This window comes from Emydura macquarii, unplaced genomic scaffold, assembly GCF_026122565.2.
Source record: "Emydura macquarii macquarii isolate MOO-44397 ecotype Brisbane River unplaced genomic scaffold, CSIRO-AGI_Emac_v2 contig_2890, whole genome shotgun sequence".
NCBI classification, from domain to species: domain Eukaryota; kingdom Metazoa; phylum Chordata; order Testudines; family Chelidae; genus Emydura; species Emydura macquarii.
In genome coordinates this window covers 80,667-97,802 of record NW_027133027.1, presented here as the reverse complement: position 1 = coordinate 97,802, position 17,136 = coordinate 80,667, and the positions used below count along the sequence as shown (strand labels likewise).

General features: G+C 46.3%; 1 protein-coding gene across 1 annotated transcript in view; it reads left to right on the top strand.

Moving 5' to 3' along the window:
• The window catches only part of LOC137166574 (collagen alpha-2(IX) chain-like), a 41,149-nt gene extending 24,013 nt beyond the window's left edge, over window positions 1-17,136 (top strand). Inside the window, exons 13-28 of the mRNA XM_067568350.1 lie at window positions 3,925-3,957; window positions 4,088-4,141; window positions 5,424-5,477; window positions 7,376-7,420; window positions 8,840-8,893; window positions 8,974-9,027; window positions 10,226-10,279; window positions 10,468-10,539; window positions 10,629-10,664; window positions 11,649-11,693; window positions 11,803-11,835; window positions 13,281-13,427; window positions 14,064-14,240; window positions 15,080-15,170; window positions 15,272-15,349; window positions 16,609-17,136. Coding sequence (XP_067424451.1) covers window positions 3,925-3,957; window positions 4,088-4,141; window positions 5,424-5,477; window positions 7,376-7,420; window positions 8,840-8,893; window positions 8,974-9,027; window positions 10,226-10,279; window positions 10,468-10,539; window positions 10,629-10,664; window positions 11,649-11,693; window positions 11,803-11,835; window positions 13,281-13,427; window positions 14,064-14,240; window positions 15,080-15,170; window positions 15,272-15,349; window positions 16,609-16,805 — 1,224 coding nt within the window. The 3' untranslated portion in view covers window positions 16,806-17,136. The remainder of the gene's footprint in view (window positions 1-3,924; window positions 3,958-4,087; window positions 4,142-5,423; window positions 5,478-7,375; window positions 7,421-8,839; window positions 8,894-8,973; window positions 9,028-10,225; window positions 10,280-10,467; window positions 10,540-10,628; window positions 10,665-11,648; window positions 11,694-11,802; window positions 11,836-13,280; window positions 13,428-14,063; window positions 14,241-15,079; window positions 15,171-15,271; window positions 15,350-16,608) is intronic.

Here is a 17,136-nt window from a genome sequence, read left to right as displayed (position 1 = left end):
AAGGATGGAGATTCCACCACCTCCCTAGGTAACCCATTCCAGTGCTTCACCACCCTCCTAGTAAAAAACTTTTTCCTAATGTCCAACCTAGACCTCCCTCCCTGCAACTTGAGACCGTTGCTCCTTGTTCTGTCATCTGCCACCACCGAGAACAGCCTAGCCCCATCCTCCCTAGAACCCCCTTTCAGGTAGTTAAAGGCCGCTATCAAATCCCCCCTCACTCTTCTCTTTTGCAGACTAAACAAGCCCAGTTCCCTCAGCCTCTCCTCATAAGTCCTGTGCTCCAGCCCCCTAATCATTTTTGTTGCCCTCCGCTGGACTCTCTCCAACTTGTCCACATCCTTTTTGTATTGGGGGGCCCAAAACTGGACACAATATTCTAAATGCGGCCTCACCAATGCCGAATAGAGGGGAATAATCACTTCCCGTGACCTGCTAGCAATGCCCCTCCTAATGCAGCCCAATATGCCATTGGCCTTCTTGACAACCAGGGCACACTGCTGACTCATATCCAGCTTTTTATCCACTGTTACCCCCGGGTCCTTTTCTGCAGAGCTGCTGCCCAGCTCGTCGGTCCCCAGTCTATAGCTGTGCATGGGATTCTTTCTTCCTAAGTGGAGGACTCTGCACTTTTCTTTGTTGAACCTCATTAGATTTCTTTTGGCCCAATCCTCCAGTTTGTTTAGGTCACTCTGTATCCTATCCCTACCTTGCAGGGTATCTACCACTCCCCCCAGCTTAGTGTCGTCCGCAAACTTGCTGAGGGTGCAATCTACCCCATCCTCCAGATCATTAATAAAGATGTTGAACAAAACCGGCCCCAGGACCGACCCCTGGGGAACTCCGCTTGTGACCGGTTGCCAGCTAGACATGGAGCCATTGATCACTACTCGTTGAGCCCTATGCTCTAGCCAGTTCACTATCCATTTTATAGTCCATTCATCCAACCCATACTTCTTTAACTTGCTGATAAGAATACTGTGAGAAACCGTATCAAAAGCTTTGCTAAAGTCAAGGTATATCACATCCACCGCCTTCCCCACATCACTAGGTCGCCTTGTCTGTGAAGACTTGAGTACTTTCTTTAAGGGGCCTACACTTTCCCGAATCTTCCTCTTGTTGGCAACATGCCTGTAGAAACCCTTTTTGTTCCCCTTCACGTCCCTTGCTAGCTGCAACTCCAATTGTGCTTTGGCCTTCCTCATTTCATTCCTGCACGTTCGAGCAGTGTTTATATAATCCTCCCTAGTCATCTGACCAAGCTTCCACTTCTTGTAAGCTTCTTTTTTGCGTTTAAGTTCACCAAAGGACATCTTTGTTAAGCCAAGCTGGACGCCTACCATATTTGCTATTCTTTCTGCACATCGGGATGGTTTGCTCTTGTGCCCTCAATAAGGTCTCCTTAAAATACAGCCAGCTCTCTTGGGTTCCTTTCCCCCTCATATTAGCCTCCCAGGGAATCCTGCCCATCAGTTCCCTGAGGGAATCAAAGTCCGCTTTTCTGAAGTCCATGGTCCGTATCCTGCTGTTCCCCTTTCTTCCTTTCATCAGGATCCTGAACTCGACCATCTCATGGTCACTGCTGCCTAGGTTGCCACCCACTTCTACTTCCCCTACCAAATCTTCCCTGTTTGTGAGCAGCAGGTCAAGAGAAGCACGGCCCCTAGTTGGTTGCTCCAGCACTTGCACCAGGAAATTGTCAGCGACACTCTCCAAAAACTTCCTGGATTGTTTGTGCTCTGCTGTATTGCTCTTCCAGCAGATGTCAGGGTGATTGAAGTCTCCCATGAGAATCAGGCCCTGTGAACTGGAAACTTTCCCCAGTTGAGTAAAGAAAGCCTCATCTACCTCATCCTCCTGGTCTGGTGGTCTGTAACAGACACCCACCACGACATCACGCTTATTGTTCTTGCTTCTAAGCTTAACCCAGAGACACTCAACTGACTTATCTCCAGTTTCATACTGGAGCTCAGAGCAGTCATAGTGCTCTCTTACATACAGTGCAACTCCTCCCCCTTTCGCCCCTGCCTGTCCTTCCTGAACAGTTTATACCCATCCATGACAGCGCTCCAATCGTGAGAGTTATTCCACCAAGTCTCAGTTATTCCAATCATGTCGTAGTTTCTTGACTGTGCCAGGACTTCCAGTTCCTCTTGCTTGTTTCCCAGGCTTCTTGCATTTGTGTACAGGCACTTGAGATAAGTAGCCGACTGGCCTACTTTCACAGTATGAATCGGGAGGCCTCCCCTGCTGCCCCCTCCTCCTTCTGCTTCCTTGCGGTGTCCCTCTTCCCCACTAACCTTCGGGCTTAGGTCCCCGTCCCCCGTCAAAACTAGTTTAAAGCCCTCCTCACTAGGTTAGCCAGCCTGTCTGCGAAGATACTCTTCCCTGTCTTCGTTAGATGAATCCCGTCTCTTCCTAGTAGTCCTTCTTCCTGAAACAACATCCCATGATCGAAGAATCCAAAGCCCTCTCTTCGACACCACCTGCGTAACCACGCATTTACTTCCACAATGCGACGGTCCCTACCTGGGCCTTTTCCCTGAACAGGGAGGATGGATGAGAACACCACTTGCGCTTCAAACTCCTTTATCTCTTTTCCCAGAGCCACATAGTCTGCAGTGATCCGCTCAAGATCATTCTTGGCAGTGTCATTGGTGCCCACGTGGAGAAGCAGGAAGGGGTAGCGGTCTGAGGACTTGATAAGTTTTGGCAGTCTCTCCGTCACATCCCGAATCCTAGCTCCAGGCAAGCAGCACACTTCTCTAGTTTCCCGGTCCGGACGGCAGATGGATGACTCCGTCCCCCTTAGGAGGGAGTCCCCGACCACCATCACCCTTCTCTTCCTCTTGGGAATGGTGGTCGTGGAACCCCCATCCCTAGGAGAATTCATCCCTTGCCTTCTGATCAAATGGGTCTCCTTCTGATCCATTCCCTCTGAAGGGTCCTCCAAATCATTCTCCGCCGTAGTACTTGTGCAGAGAGGATGAAAACGATTCCTTACTTCTATCTGCATGGTGGGCACATGGGTTCTCTTTCTTCGGGAGGTCACATGCTGCCAATTTCCTTCCCCGTTCTTCATTTTCGCCTGCCCGGCCTTCTCTGAATCTTGTTTACCCTCTGCCTGTGCCTGATGGAGAAAGACATTGTTTTCTGTAATGCACCGCAGGGTTGACATTTGGGCCTCTAGTCCTTTAACCTTCTCTTCCAATAAGGCAACCAGCCTGCACTTGGTACAGATGAAGTCATCTCTGTCCTGTGGGAGGAAGACAAACATAGCACACCCAGTGCAGGTGACAACAACAGATCGCTCCATCTCCATATCTCTGCTCTGAGAGCCTCCTCAGCAATGCCTGAAAGGCAAACACCTGCAGTGGGCTCTCTCCGCAGGCGAACTCCCAGGCAAACTCCCTCCTTCTCCTTCTGTTAGCCGCCCCTCTGTTCGCTGCTCAGCTGCTTCGCAGCTGGCTGCCTTTTATAAGGCTGGGGCAGTTGCCCCCCCCTGCTCTTACCCCTCAAAGCCCTGCCCCCGCAATTAGCCCCACCTGGATCCAATCAATCACTCAAACAGACAAACCCCCAACTGCCAAAATGGTGCCTGTAACTGCACCAGTCACAAGCACCCACCCACAGTCAGCTGTACTTGCACCAGTCACACACCTGGTCTCCCAGGTACTCCCCACACAGCTGCACTCACTTAGCACTCACCTGAGACAGCTCCCAGGCAAACTCCCTCCTTCTCCTTCTGTTAGCCGCCCCTCTGTTCGCTGCTCAGCTGCTTCGCAGCTGGCTGCCTTTTATAAGGCTGGGGCAGTTGCCCCCCCCCCCCCGCTCCTACCCCTCAAAGCCCCGCCCCCGCAATTAGCCCCACCTATATATTAGCCCCATATATATATATGTTAATCCCCCATCCAAACGTTCCAGACAAATTCAGAATGTAATATTACGTCTAACAAGGTGGTGTTTCCAAAACTGGCTGCATGAAAATATATTTTTAAAGCCATACTAGATGCACTCATTGTTCGTTTTTATTTTCCTTGTTTATATTAAAATAGCGAAATATTGGCTTTGTTTTGTCGTGGAGTAGGGTTCCCGAGGAAGACCAGGAAAACAAGGACCTCAAGGGCCTGTGGGACCCAAGGTAATTCCCCACTGTTGCTATAGAAAAACCCAAGCAAATCCAACAAGCCATGAATATATTAGACTTAAAAGATCATTTTTTTAAAAAAAAAGAGGAAAGGAGAAGGAAGCAAAGGCTGGAATAGGAGGGAGCAAGAAGACCCTTAGGAAACTCCTGCATTGATTATCTGGATATTGGATCTGGGTGCACTGGGATAAACAGGGCTACTCTCCAGCTTATTTCTGGAGGCAGATGCAGTGTAGTTGTAGCTCTGTCGGTCCCAGGATATTAGAGAGACAAGGTGGGTGAGGTGATAGCTTTTATTGGACCAACTTCTGTGTTACAGAAAAATGCACAGTGGAACAGATTGTTTAGCATAAGTAGTTAGCACGTATTGTAAGGGACCATTCAAGGTAGAGGATGGCAGGGAGTGGGTTGCAGGGCCAGGGAATGGGCAGGGCTTTTGCTCCCCCACTCGCCTCACTTGCCAGACTAGCTGAACCAGGAAAAAGGAATATACAGTAATAATTTACTGCTGGTATAATCCCTTGGAGCAAGGAGGAAGCAGAAGAGGAATTGTGACCCAGAGGTGTGTGTCTGAGTTACACTGTTCCTCAGGCTACTCCCAAGGGGTACAGTTTTCACACCACCCTTAGCTCAGAGCTGTGCCTACAGTTAAATGGTTTCTCAATGTGATATCTGAGCAGATTGTTAGTTTAAAAAGACAGGAAGTTGAGAGTAGAAGAAGGCTGAAGGGAAAGTCTATAACCACTTTTTTAAGCCATTGCCCAAGATGTGTATGGGGGGCTGTCTTTGGAGGATACATACTGCGGTGAGGACCTCTGGAGGAAGTGTAACTGATTTATCCAGAATTCCTCCATACAATGTAGAAGCAGCTCCGCTGCCCAACTGTAGTACCCACTAGTCCATGTGGCCAGAGTGACCCAGATACACAGAGTTGCAGATTTTACATGACTGTGTATTACCTTGTACTGTATATTGTGCAGTTTGATATATTTTAGAAAATACCATGTTAACATTGCTGCTCTCAGCATCATTAACTAACATGTAACTTCAAATGTATTTGAACCCAAAATCGATGTTTTCATGGATCCAATTTTAATTTATCCTTGGCCATTTCATTTCCACACTATGCTAATTACCAGTTTGAGAGATGATGATGACTGGAACTCAGAGACAAGCATTCACTGAAGAATGGATTTGGAGGATTTAGGATAGAAGTTTAGCTTAGTGAAGGACAATAAGATGCACTGGAATAACAGCTGTCAAATCTCTATCCCAGGGCTTTGCTGGTGCTGAAGGAAACAAAGGAGTTACCGGTGAACAAGGATATAGGGTAAATCTACCAAACCATGTCTTGTGTCTCTATCAGCACTGAGAACAAAGGCCTGATCATACAAGTCCTCAGTGTGCATAAGTCCATTAAAGCCACTGGGAGTTTTGTGCACAGAGGTCTTACAGAACTGAGTCCTAATGTAGTAGTGTAGACTTAGCTCATACAGAGCCTGATTGTGGAACCCATATTTGCATTGGGGAACACTCACACAAGTCATCCCATTGAAATCAGTAAGACTGCTAGCAATGGGAAAGAGCTCCCCAATGTAAAGATTTCACAGATAGGCCCCCCTCCCTCCCCCCATTGGGTAGTACATCTGCCACGTCGTACTGCAACAACCAGACTGCAAATACAGGGGACAGATTCTGCTACTCTTACTCACCTCGTATAATTCTTTACTCCAGAAGTAGTCCTGTTGATTTCAATGGAACTACTCAAGGAGTAAGGTACCACTCAAGATAAAAGTGACAGAATTTGGCCCAGAGAAGTGTTGCCATTATTAGAAGGCTAAGCCCACAGAATTACTTCCCAAGTGTGGTCTACTATTTAAAATTGCTATTTCCTCAAAAATTAAAAGGGAATTCAGGTCAAGATTAAGCAAAATGTCTTGAAGCAATCAAACAATCTCTCCAGGGCAGGTTTGTGACTTATGCCTGCATAATAGACGGGTGATCAATGTGGATTTTGTGTTATCTACATGTAACAGGGTTCACTCACTGCTGAGGTGTCCTCTTGTGGCTGGGTCTGGGGGTCAGCTGTCATCCAGTCTAGTGCCCCCTTCCATCGCTTGCCCCATGGCCCCTCTCACTCTCCAGAGCTCAGGATGCTTTCCTCATGACTCAGTCCTCCAGCCAGGTCATTATATGGTTTTTTCCTTCTAGGGCAGTGTTTCTTAACCTGGGGTTTTAGAGGGGTCGCAAGTGCAGAGCTGGTATTGGGGGTGGCAAGAAAGGCAATTGCCTGGAGCCACAGGGGCGCCATGAAACTAAGTTACATGCCTCGGCCCCATGGCGGTGGGACTCAGGCTTCAGGGGTACAGTAGTTTGGAAAGGTTAAGAACCACTGTTCTAGGGTATCAAAGTCACTTTAGCTCAACTCTCTGTACACCATCCCTGGCAGTCTTCTGTGCTAACTCGGAGTCTGTGCCTCTTCCCCAGTGGCTGGTAGGGGAACTCAGGCCAACCCTCTACTCTGGGTTCCAACCCAGGGACCCTATCAGCAGCCATGGTCTTCACAATCTAAACCCTTAGAGCACTTTCCCTGGGCTTCTTCCTACTCTGCCTTTCAAGACTTTCTTCCCCTCAATTAGTCTGGGTAAACCCTTCCTGAAGAGCTAGGATCCCTGGGCTTTTGCTTCCTCCCCTGGGTTTATGCCTATCCCCCTGTCTGTGCCTGGAGACTGGCTGTAGACTCTCCCTTCAACTTTCTTCTTCTCTCAGCTTCCTGTCTTTTTATACTAACCAGCCTGCTCCTGCTCAGCTGGGCTTCATGTTCAGTTAAGCGTGGCCCTCTTTCCAGGTGCAGCCATACCATAATTGGCCCTTCAGGTCCATGATAAACCTTTCAGGGCCTGTGTGGGGTGCACACCCTATCACACTGCTGTAGCTTTTTAATTCTTTATTTAAAATGACTATACAGAGCGGCCATTCAGAAGGGCCTTGAAGAAGAACCAAAGTGTAATGGAATTGTTATTAAAGGTGATTACAGCTGACTGTAAGTCTTGTAATAAGATGACTATAGGTCTATGTCTGATGTGAAGCAATGACTGATCAACGTTGAAGGTGCAAATGTCTGGCAATCGAAGAATCATGATCTTACTGATGTCCCTCACTTTATATTACACAGGTGTTTTGATAAGTCTATTATACCAGCATTCCTTTAATTTTCCTTCCACTCAGGGATATCCAGGAGCCCCAGGAGAGATTGGAGAAGATGGGCCAAAGGTATAAAAAAGGTCTATTTTGCCTGGATTACGTGCTTGATCCTGTACCACAGAAGTCAATGGGAGCTTTTCCACTGCTGTCAGTGAGCACAGGGCCACACACTAACTGAACAGCTAAATGTTAAAAAGTTTTAACGGTAAAGAAAGTGCAGGATTTTAGGACTGCATAGCAAAAATAGTATATCATCCCCTATCTGAGGGGTGCACATTTTGGACGTCTCCAGAAGCTTACCTACAAAATATTACCCTATCCCTACTACGCAGGGCCCCCACATGGGGGAAGGGGAGGAAGGGTACACTTTACAGGGTCTCAGAGGTCCTGGGGGGCCCAGTCCAGGCTGCAACCCCCATTACCATGAGGAAAAAAAAGTTCATGGCTCATGAGATTGTATGTATGGGATGAGGGATTGTGGTATGTGTGTGGGAGGGGGCCCATGTTACAAGTTTGTACTGGGCCTGAAAAAATTATGCTTGGGCCCTGCTACTACCAAAATGATTTCACTCTATGTCACTGTTTGCCGAAATGTTAGCAAACCTTTCTTGTGCTGGCTGAGCTGGAGGAACATGGGGGACGTAACCATCCCACTGTCTTTAGAATGGGCATAAAATCTCCGTTACTCATATGGTCACACTGAATCAGGTTTGAGGTCTTCTGATGGAGCATTAGATGGATCTTGAACCTCCAATGCCCGTGCTGTGCCCGTTCTGTGGTTCAATGAAGGACTACAGGGCTGTCAAGCCAGAATCTTTAGGAGTACTAAATTCATTCAAACAAAACCAGAAGACTAGATCTTCTGTAATATTGTTGATAGTGCTGGGAAGAGTGATGGGTCTTAACCCCTAAGACCTACAAGGCACAGGAAAGAATCCCTTTTAGCCATCCTCCACACCTGAGGGGTGATTAACTAATTGCCTCCTGGTTAGAGGAGGCGGAGCTAGCTCTTATAAGCTGACTGAGGCAGCTCACTTAGAGAGAGGGACTGCAGAGGATGCAGGTGGAGAGAAGCTCTGGGAGAGGGTTTAACGGCCACGAAACAATGGAGGAAGAACCCTGAAGGCGCAGGTAAGGCTTTTGTAGGGGAAGCCCTGAGCTAGGATGTCAGGCAAAAGAACTACAGTGAAGACTGAAAGCAATGGAAGGATTATTAGTTTGAAGGTTTGTTTGGACTTTTTGATGCTACCTCAGAAGAGTTTTAGAATTTTTTGTGACTTGGCAGTCACAGAACATTCAGTGGGAGAAGATGCAGGCTGAAAAAGGTCATTTCAGGTCCCAGGGAGAGCCCAGTGGGGGTTTGCCAGAGACAAGAACCCTGTACAATGCTGCAACCGGAGATGATGGTGTACCACAAGGTGAGGATGTGCTAAATGAAATTATGAGATGATATTGCTCTTTTGATTATATTAATATTACAATTTTCAGGGCAATGAAGGATCTCCAGGAATACCAGGCAGTGATGGCATTCCAGGAGAAAATGTAAGATCTAGTTCATAATGCTAAATTGATCCATTCTGGGGCAATAAAACCATATCCTGAGTGATTCCATTGTCTCCTAGGGTCCTTTAGGAGTACCAGGATTAGAAGGAGAGATTGGACTCATTGGACCAAAGGTAAAAACAACCTGATAATTAAATGAAAACAAGAAAACCATGAGCTGGCCATTTACAATTGGTCTAAAAATTATGGCATGAAGATGAGAGCAAAAAAGATCCTCCACTACAAGAACCCACACTGTCCAAACTTACAGATGAAAGTTTGTCAAACCAAAATGACAAGCTCAGTAGAGTGTGGTTATGTTTAATTATTGTAGGAGTGTGTGGCCGTCCCTCCCCATCCATCTCCAAGGGAGGCCACGCCCCCTCACTCATGTACTGTAAAAGGCAACTGGGATGGGGGATTAGTCACCACTGGAACTCAGCCCCTGGGCAGGGCCAAGCACTAAGCGGACTCAGGGCTTGGGCCCTCAGGTAGGGTGGAGTTATAAGCAGCCTTTTGCCTGACATCCTAGCTCAGGCAGATGGTAGACAAACCCAGGCCTCTTGGCCTAAGGTGGGAAGGCTGCCACCCCCAGCTGGGGTTGGCAGTAGGGTGTAGGGAGACCCAGGCCCACCCTACTCCACTGGGTCCCAGTCCAAGGCCCTAAGAGTGGCAGAGAGTTCCACCATTGGGTCAGCAGGCATCCCACTGAAATATACTGACTAATTTGCTGGCCATACAACCAGACTAGTGTCTGCTATCCCTGGGCTGCTTCCTATACTCCCCTCATTGTGTACCTGTCTCAAGGGTCATCCTCCATCTCCCCAGAGTACATCACTAGCAGCTCCTTGGTGCCCTGGTTGGCTGGCAGCTCTGGCTGGTCCTCTTCAGATTCCTGCTATAGCAGCAGGTGGGAGGCATCCTTCTCCCTCGGCAGCTCCAACCCACCTGAGCTGCAGGACCCGCCTTTTATACTTCCTGTCCTGCCCCTCTGCTTCTGCTTCCCTCTCCATTAATCTTGGAGGGAGGCCAGGTCCCCTTGCTATGTTACATTAACATTATTGATCAATCCAGCAGTGTTCCAAGCTCTAGCTTTCCTGTTGGCCATGTGCCCTGTAAAAATGAGGATTATCATTTAGAAAAAGAAGTGTTAGTAGTTTTCTTCACCGCTAGAAAAAAGCTCCCATGTGTTGCAACATGGCTAAATTAAAAGCCCTCTTTTGGAAAGGATCATTTTAACTGTGGGATAAAGTGTACTGAAATAGATCAACGTCTGACATCAATTCCTTTTTGGAAAAGGACATTTAAAGAGGCTTTCAACTGTCTTTGCAGGGAGATAAAGGCGAGCGAGGTCCAAAAGGCCCACCAGGTAGACCAGGTTCCATGGTAAGGCATATGCTAAAGTATAACTGTGCATCTCCAAGATCTGCCCTATACAGAAAACTACATATGAAAAAAAAAATCCTTCTGTAAGCGGATGTGCTCACTCTGGGCTCAGGCCTAGGAGGTGCATCACTGCACAACATAAAAGAACTTGTGGATAGCTGTTAAAGATTTTTCTCTTTTCCATACAGGGAGCCAAAGGTGAGATGGGGGATCCTGGCCTACCAGGTGACCCTGGCCCTAAGGGAATAAAAGGCCAAAAGGTAAAGTCCCATGTTAAAGGTGAATAGGAAAAATGTTCATTCAGTCTTCTATGTAAGTTATGTCAGTCTCTTTCCTATCTTTCCCACAGGGGGCTCAAGGTGAGCCTGGAGATGACGGCCCAAAGGTATGGCTTGTTATTTGCTTTTGAAGTACATACTTGGGAAAGGAGACTATAAATCTCCTATTGCTGAGCTGCACTGTAATGACTTTATAATGGCACTGGTGTGCGTCTCTGGCTTATGAATGGGATTTACAGCACACAAATCTCCCTGAAGTGTTCCAAGAATGAGTGATTTCAGCTATGATTTGGATGGTAACAGAGCTTAGGGCTAAGAGGCTCTGGGGAATGACTCAGATGTTCTTATATTCCCCACAAACCCGACTTGCATACTTAAAACCGCTGTGGTGCTTCTGCTGCCACACAGCAGGTCAGAATTCATGTCATAACCTTGGGTCTATATTCACTGAGACTGGAAGGCATAGGAGTACTGTGGAGGCAGTAAACTTTGGGTGGGGGGCATCTTGTATCTCACCTGATTGCCTTCTTTGGCCAATAAAGAAGCAGTAGTGACAGACTCTGAAGGGAGCTGTGTTGAGTCCTTTTTGCCTGCAAGGAGGATTGTCCTGACACAGGCTCCTAAGGTTGTGGCATGGGGGAGGCAATGGTGGAGAATAATGTATTTTATCCATGGATCGCAAAGCACTTTAACAACTGATTAATACTCAAACACTCCTGCGTGATGGGAATTCCTATTGTACAGATGAGGAAACTGAGAAACAGAGAGGTTGTGACTTTCCCTAAGCCACACAGCAATGTAGTGGCAGACCTAGGAATAGGACACACAAGTCTTGATTCCCAGTCCCCTTTTATACTCTAACCACTAGATCATACTGCCTATGAGAGTCTCAGTTCTTTCCTAAGCCCTTCTTCTGGGGCAGATAGCTACAAACCCTCCTCCCTGCAACATACATACAGGGCTAAGCCTAGCAGGGTTCAATCTAGCCCTTTGTGTTTTAGTCAGAAGGAGCAGGCAACACAAACAACGAACATAGGAAATCTTCCTCTGAGAGACTGTGCACAGCTATAAACTGTATTCCTCCTTTACAGGGTGACGTGGGAAGAAAAGGAACCACTGGGGATGCTGGACCCCAGGTATGGCCCATGCCCTTGAAATTAAAGCTTATGTTCAAGTACTTGGTAAATGCCGATTTCCATAAACCTGATTTTTTTTTTAAAACTATTTTCAATTACTCTCTGACAGGGGGATGATGGAGACAGAGGAGACAAAGGACAAGTATGTTATGTTTGTTTTTGTCCATTGTGGGTAGGTTCAGTCACAGGGAGATATTTATCTTGCTTCCAATGCTAGGTCCATATCCTTTTTCCTGCACTCTTATCCAGGAGTCATCTGCTACAGAAGGCTGGGGGCAGGATTAGGAGAGCTCACATATGGACCTGCACACCATGCAGGCCATGCAGCTGTGCCCCACATCCCAGCGTATATTGCATTTGGAGTGGGCTGCAGGTAGCATGAGCCAAGACTAGTGGATCCATGACTTTGTGGACCACCGACCATGGCCTCTTGCTTCTGGGCAGCAAACCAGTCACTGGGGCTTACTGGAGCCCTGAGAATGCAGGAGCAGCCACAGAGCATCGAGGTTATTGCTCCACAAACGGGGCAGTTTACTCCTTCACAACTAAGCAGCTACAGTGAAGGCTAGTTACTGACACTGTGTGCTGGGTAGAGGAGTTGCCCCTTCATGAGCCCAACCGGGAGTGTAAACCTTCATTAGAACCAGCTGATTAATTCTTCAAACCCATACTTAAAATTCACCCTGAACTGACTTCTTCTATGTATATTGGGAGTGGCTTTCCTGCCTGTGTCTGGACTTAGAAAATAGACTCCTGCACTATTTGGGTGATGCCAAGGACTATGAACATTCAAGTAGCTGGAGTCTGTTGGACAGGGAGGGGGAGAGACACGAAGGCCAGAGAAGTGGGCACAGTTGGAATGTCCAGGAGGTTGGTGTCTCTCCTATTCTGATAAGCTTTGGATCACCATCCAGACTTATGAAAGCCTACCTGAAATGAACCATCTCCCGATGAAAACCCTTCCTTTAAAAGTCAGAAAGGCCCTACCAGATGAATAAATGTCCACAAGGAATTAATGCATGTGCCATGCAGCCAAGCTTCCCTAATGGTAAACCACTGTGGTGCATATAACTGATAAATAAATTGAATGAATCTGCTACTCAGCCTTCCCTGATACTCTGTACTCAATTACCAAATCCTCACACAGCAGAAAAGACCTGGCTGAGGTATTGGTGATCTGGGATGTATAAAATTAACCATCGTTTAATTGTCAGCATTTAAGCAGAGTCTCTCTCGCCAGCATGCAGGGGGAGGGTGACATTAAGATTTGAGGATAGCAGGCACAGCCTCACATAGCTTCTGGGCAAGTGATGTTCCACCACAGCCCAACAGGAATCTGATATCATTCGTTCTTCTAATGCTCATCCTGCTATTTATAGGACTTGTTGGGTAGAATGAAAAGGCTCTGAACAAAACACCAAGGAAAAGTAAGAATTGTGCTGCACAGGTGTGATGGTGAAGGATAAGTTTAGCCAGACAGGGCTGGAGAGAGGGAGGAAGGTAGATGAAGGCACATAAGGTGCCTCTTTGTTCATGCTCATTGCTATTTTTCTCCCTTCAAACTTTTCCTTTCACCTCCCCCAATAGCAAGGAGAACGTGGCTTTCCTGGCTCTGCTGGTCCAAAAGGACAAAGAGGTGTCCCTGGATTACCTGGGCCCAGAGGTTTCCCTGGCCGCACTGGAGAGGATGGAGCAATTGGGCCTCCTGGATCTCCGGGGTCTTGGGGACCTGAAGTATGTTCCAGCTCCTTCTTTTTCTTTGCACTTCCTTATTCAGTTATTGGAGGGCTGGTGGTTTTGCTTGTGAATGTCAGCATGTTCTCTCGCTGCTGCTGCTGCTGCTGCTTATAGACCTTTAGGGACAGCTATTGAATATGCACTGCCCTTACTTCTCAGTCTCTGCACAAAGTGTATTGTGTAAACATTAAAGAAATTAAGCCTGGAAATTAAGGATAAAGAGGCGTTCCTCTTTGGGCCGCTAGTTCAAATCCAGCCCAGACTGGTGAGTACTGAAAGTTTTATTTCTATGTGATGGCTGTATAAAGGCTTGTCCAAAATGCCTTGGTTTAGCAAAGTTCAGTTTTGTCTGTGGACAAGTGGACCCATCATAAATCCTCCTCAGATTTGGCACAAATTGGTGTCTTTGCTGTTGTCTAATCAGTGAGTAGGTACAATACTATGTGACTTGGGTGACCTGTTGCACACGGAGAATAGTCAAATTGAGCAGTTCAAGAACAACCAATAGGAGGTAAAATGTGCATCCAAACTATTTGGTGAATGCACACAGTATAATGAATACTGTTGGGAGATACTCAGACAGAATCCCAATGCTATTTCCATTGTGTTTATAAATTCATACTTTCATCTTAGGGTCCTGGGATGCCTGAGGAGCAGGTGTATGAACTGTGTCGTAATGTGATCAGAGCTCAGCTAGCCCAATATGCAGCTGCTATCAGATACAAATGTGCCAGTGCCTGTCCTACTGCTAACATGACACTAATTGGCCCCCCAGGGCCTCGTGGAATGGCAGGACCACCAGGGAAAAAGGTCAGAACTTGCTATGATACCGATACATACAGTGTGCATGCGGATGTGTGTGCAGGCCTTGAGAGTGAAATCCTGGCCTCCCTGAAGTCAATGGAAGTTTGGCCATTGACTTCAATGGGGCCAGGATTTCAGCCAGTGTGGGTATGTACAGTCTGTAAGATCCTTGTTTGTTCCCCCAGTGCCATGATTGACTGTGTCATAAAATAGTGTGTGCTCTTCCCTTCAGATCACACGCACACTAGGTATTTGTCCATGTCAGTCATTACTTGTATGACATCTAATGTGGATGCTGGATAAGCGTTGTAACAAGCAGAAACTGCCAGCCAAGAAACCACTCTGGCACGCTGAGGCATGGCACCCTGGAGAGCTTGCAATCAGAAGAGATGGCAACAGCTGGAAAAAGTGGGTGGGTGCTCTGCCTTCAGTTTCTAGCAGTGTTTTTTCTAGCTGACTGGAGCAGAGCAGACACAGAATGTAAGCATACTCTGTCCAGGTCCAGCCCTGATCCATCGGACCCTGAATTCCTATGTTGAGGCCTGGAGCCTCCCATTAAGAGTGTTCATAGGAGAGTGGGATAGGAAAAATGTAAACAGTCAATTATTTGATAGCTCAGGTTATGTCCAGTCTGGACATACAATGAGAACAGAGTTTCTTACTACATGTCAGTGCTTCTGCTTTCAGGTGAAATTCTGAAGTCCTGAGATTCCTTGGCTGCTTGTTTTCATTTTCTTAGATTGCCATTTGGTTTTTTTGGGGAGGGTTGTTTGTTTTTTCATGATGATGGCAAACACACTGGTTTTGGCCTTTAAAAATTAAAACCACTTATATCATTTCAATAGGGAAAAACAGGTCTTGATGGATTTAAAGGTGAACCTGGTCCAAGAGGACCTATTGGATTTCCTGGAGCTAAAGGAGCAGCTGGGGAACCAGGTAGGAACACACAATGCTCCTAGATTAATTCATAAGCAATGTTCCTCTAAAACCAAATCCCTCACTCATTCTGGTTTCTTTATGTGTTTTGTGCTATGTAGGAGAAAGAGGCCAGAAAGGTGAGAGAGGAGATTCAGGCACAGGACTTTCTGGTCCAGATGGATCTCAAGGCATTAGAGGTAAAGAGCATTTCAAGAGATGGCCAAGATGTTTTATCTGAGGTTAACTACCTTGCTCTATATTTTTCAATTATTCACCATCAAACTGTTTATAGACTCAGCTATGAAACATCTATGTGCACCTTATTTAATAAAAGCAGTTATTTTTTGTAAGATGATTGCCACTAAAATATGTACAACTCTCACATATTCTCTGTTGTAAATAGAGGGATACCACTCTGCTAATTGGGTCACTGTACAAACCTGTAAAGGTTTGAATGGCACTTGTTATGTATGCTGACAGGGGTATGTGTCAGCAGGATCTTGGTAAAAGAAATCTCAAGAGAGTGACTGTTTGGGAATTCAAAGAAAAGGTCGCACAGCAGATCCCAGTTATTTTCTCCTGACCCCTCTGGGTGAAAGAAATCTGATTTCCTACCCCTGAAATTGAAATAGTTCTAGCCCTGGCCAGAGGATAATTCCATTTCACAACAACTTTCAAGGTTTCAGAATTTGTTTTCATTCTTCACTGGAACAAACCCAAAACCTTTTTTGCATGATTTTGTTGAGCAGAATTGTCAAAACATTCAATTTTGTATTGAAAACATCAGGTTTTCAATTTGGGTCTCTCTCTCTCTCTCGTGCTGGTCAGAAGTGATAAAAACCCTGGACCTCAGAAACATCATCAAAATTGATATGGCTCCATAAAACATTTCAGCTTCAGCAAAACAGCATATGTCAACATTAGTATATGTAATCTAAAATGCGCCAAACAACTCTAGTTAGTGCAAGACTGTGTAGGGATGACTATGTATCCTGGCACAATTGTCAGTGTATTAGCATTCACTTGCCCTTATCAAGTGTCTAGATTTCAGTGAGAACGAGATTGAGGTCCTTTGTACAGATTGGGGTAGATCCTGTGAAGGGGAGTTATTTCATGTGGATTCATTCTGTACATGCAGAGGGGAAGCACACACACGGGGGAGTCTAACAGAGATGGTACATTCCTTAGACTGATTCACTAGCTAGCTCCCGGTTGATCTTTTTCACACTTACAATTTGCTGATGTTCTTGAATTTCTTCAAGCCATGAGCCTGATTCTGACCTCCTCTTAGATCAGTTTTACATTAGTGTATTTCCAACAGCAATAATGGAGCTCTGACTGATTTACACCAATATGAACAAAAGGAAAATCAGGCCCTATTTTGGGGTGAGAGGACTCAGCTCCATCAAGTCTCCCCTTTTCTTTATGTAATTTACTTATTTCATTCTTCTTCTAGGCTTTCCTGGATATCCTGCTGTTGCCAAAGATGGCCAGCCAGGCCCAGTAGGTCCCCCTGGATACAGCGGTCCTCCAGGGCAGCCAGGATTTCCTGGACCTTCAGGTGTCCCTGGAATATGTGAAGCAACAGACTGTGGTATCTATGCTCCTAACCTGCTGTCAGAACAGGGATTAGTAAAGGGACCATCTGTTTAACTATAAAACAATGAGGCCAGGATAGATGTTGAAAATAGCCTGATGGCACCCGTTTCCTGTTGGAATAATCCCACCACCTGATTCTTCTTTGATGGCCTAGTAACATTATGCTTGGCTAATGGACCACTGATTATTAGGCATTGAACCCCAAATGTTGCTATTTCTTTATTAAATGTCCCAGTTACATTTATACAAATCTGTGCAAGTAGTGTATTGTGGAAGTCCATTTTCCCCCTCAAATCATTGGTGCATAACCATTAAACAGCAGATAAATAAACATTGCAGTAAGTCCAGCTAAGAATGGCTTATGTCCTCTGAGCTCTCCTCCTTC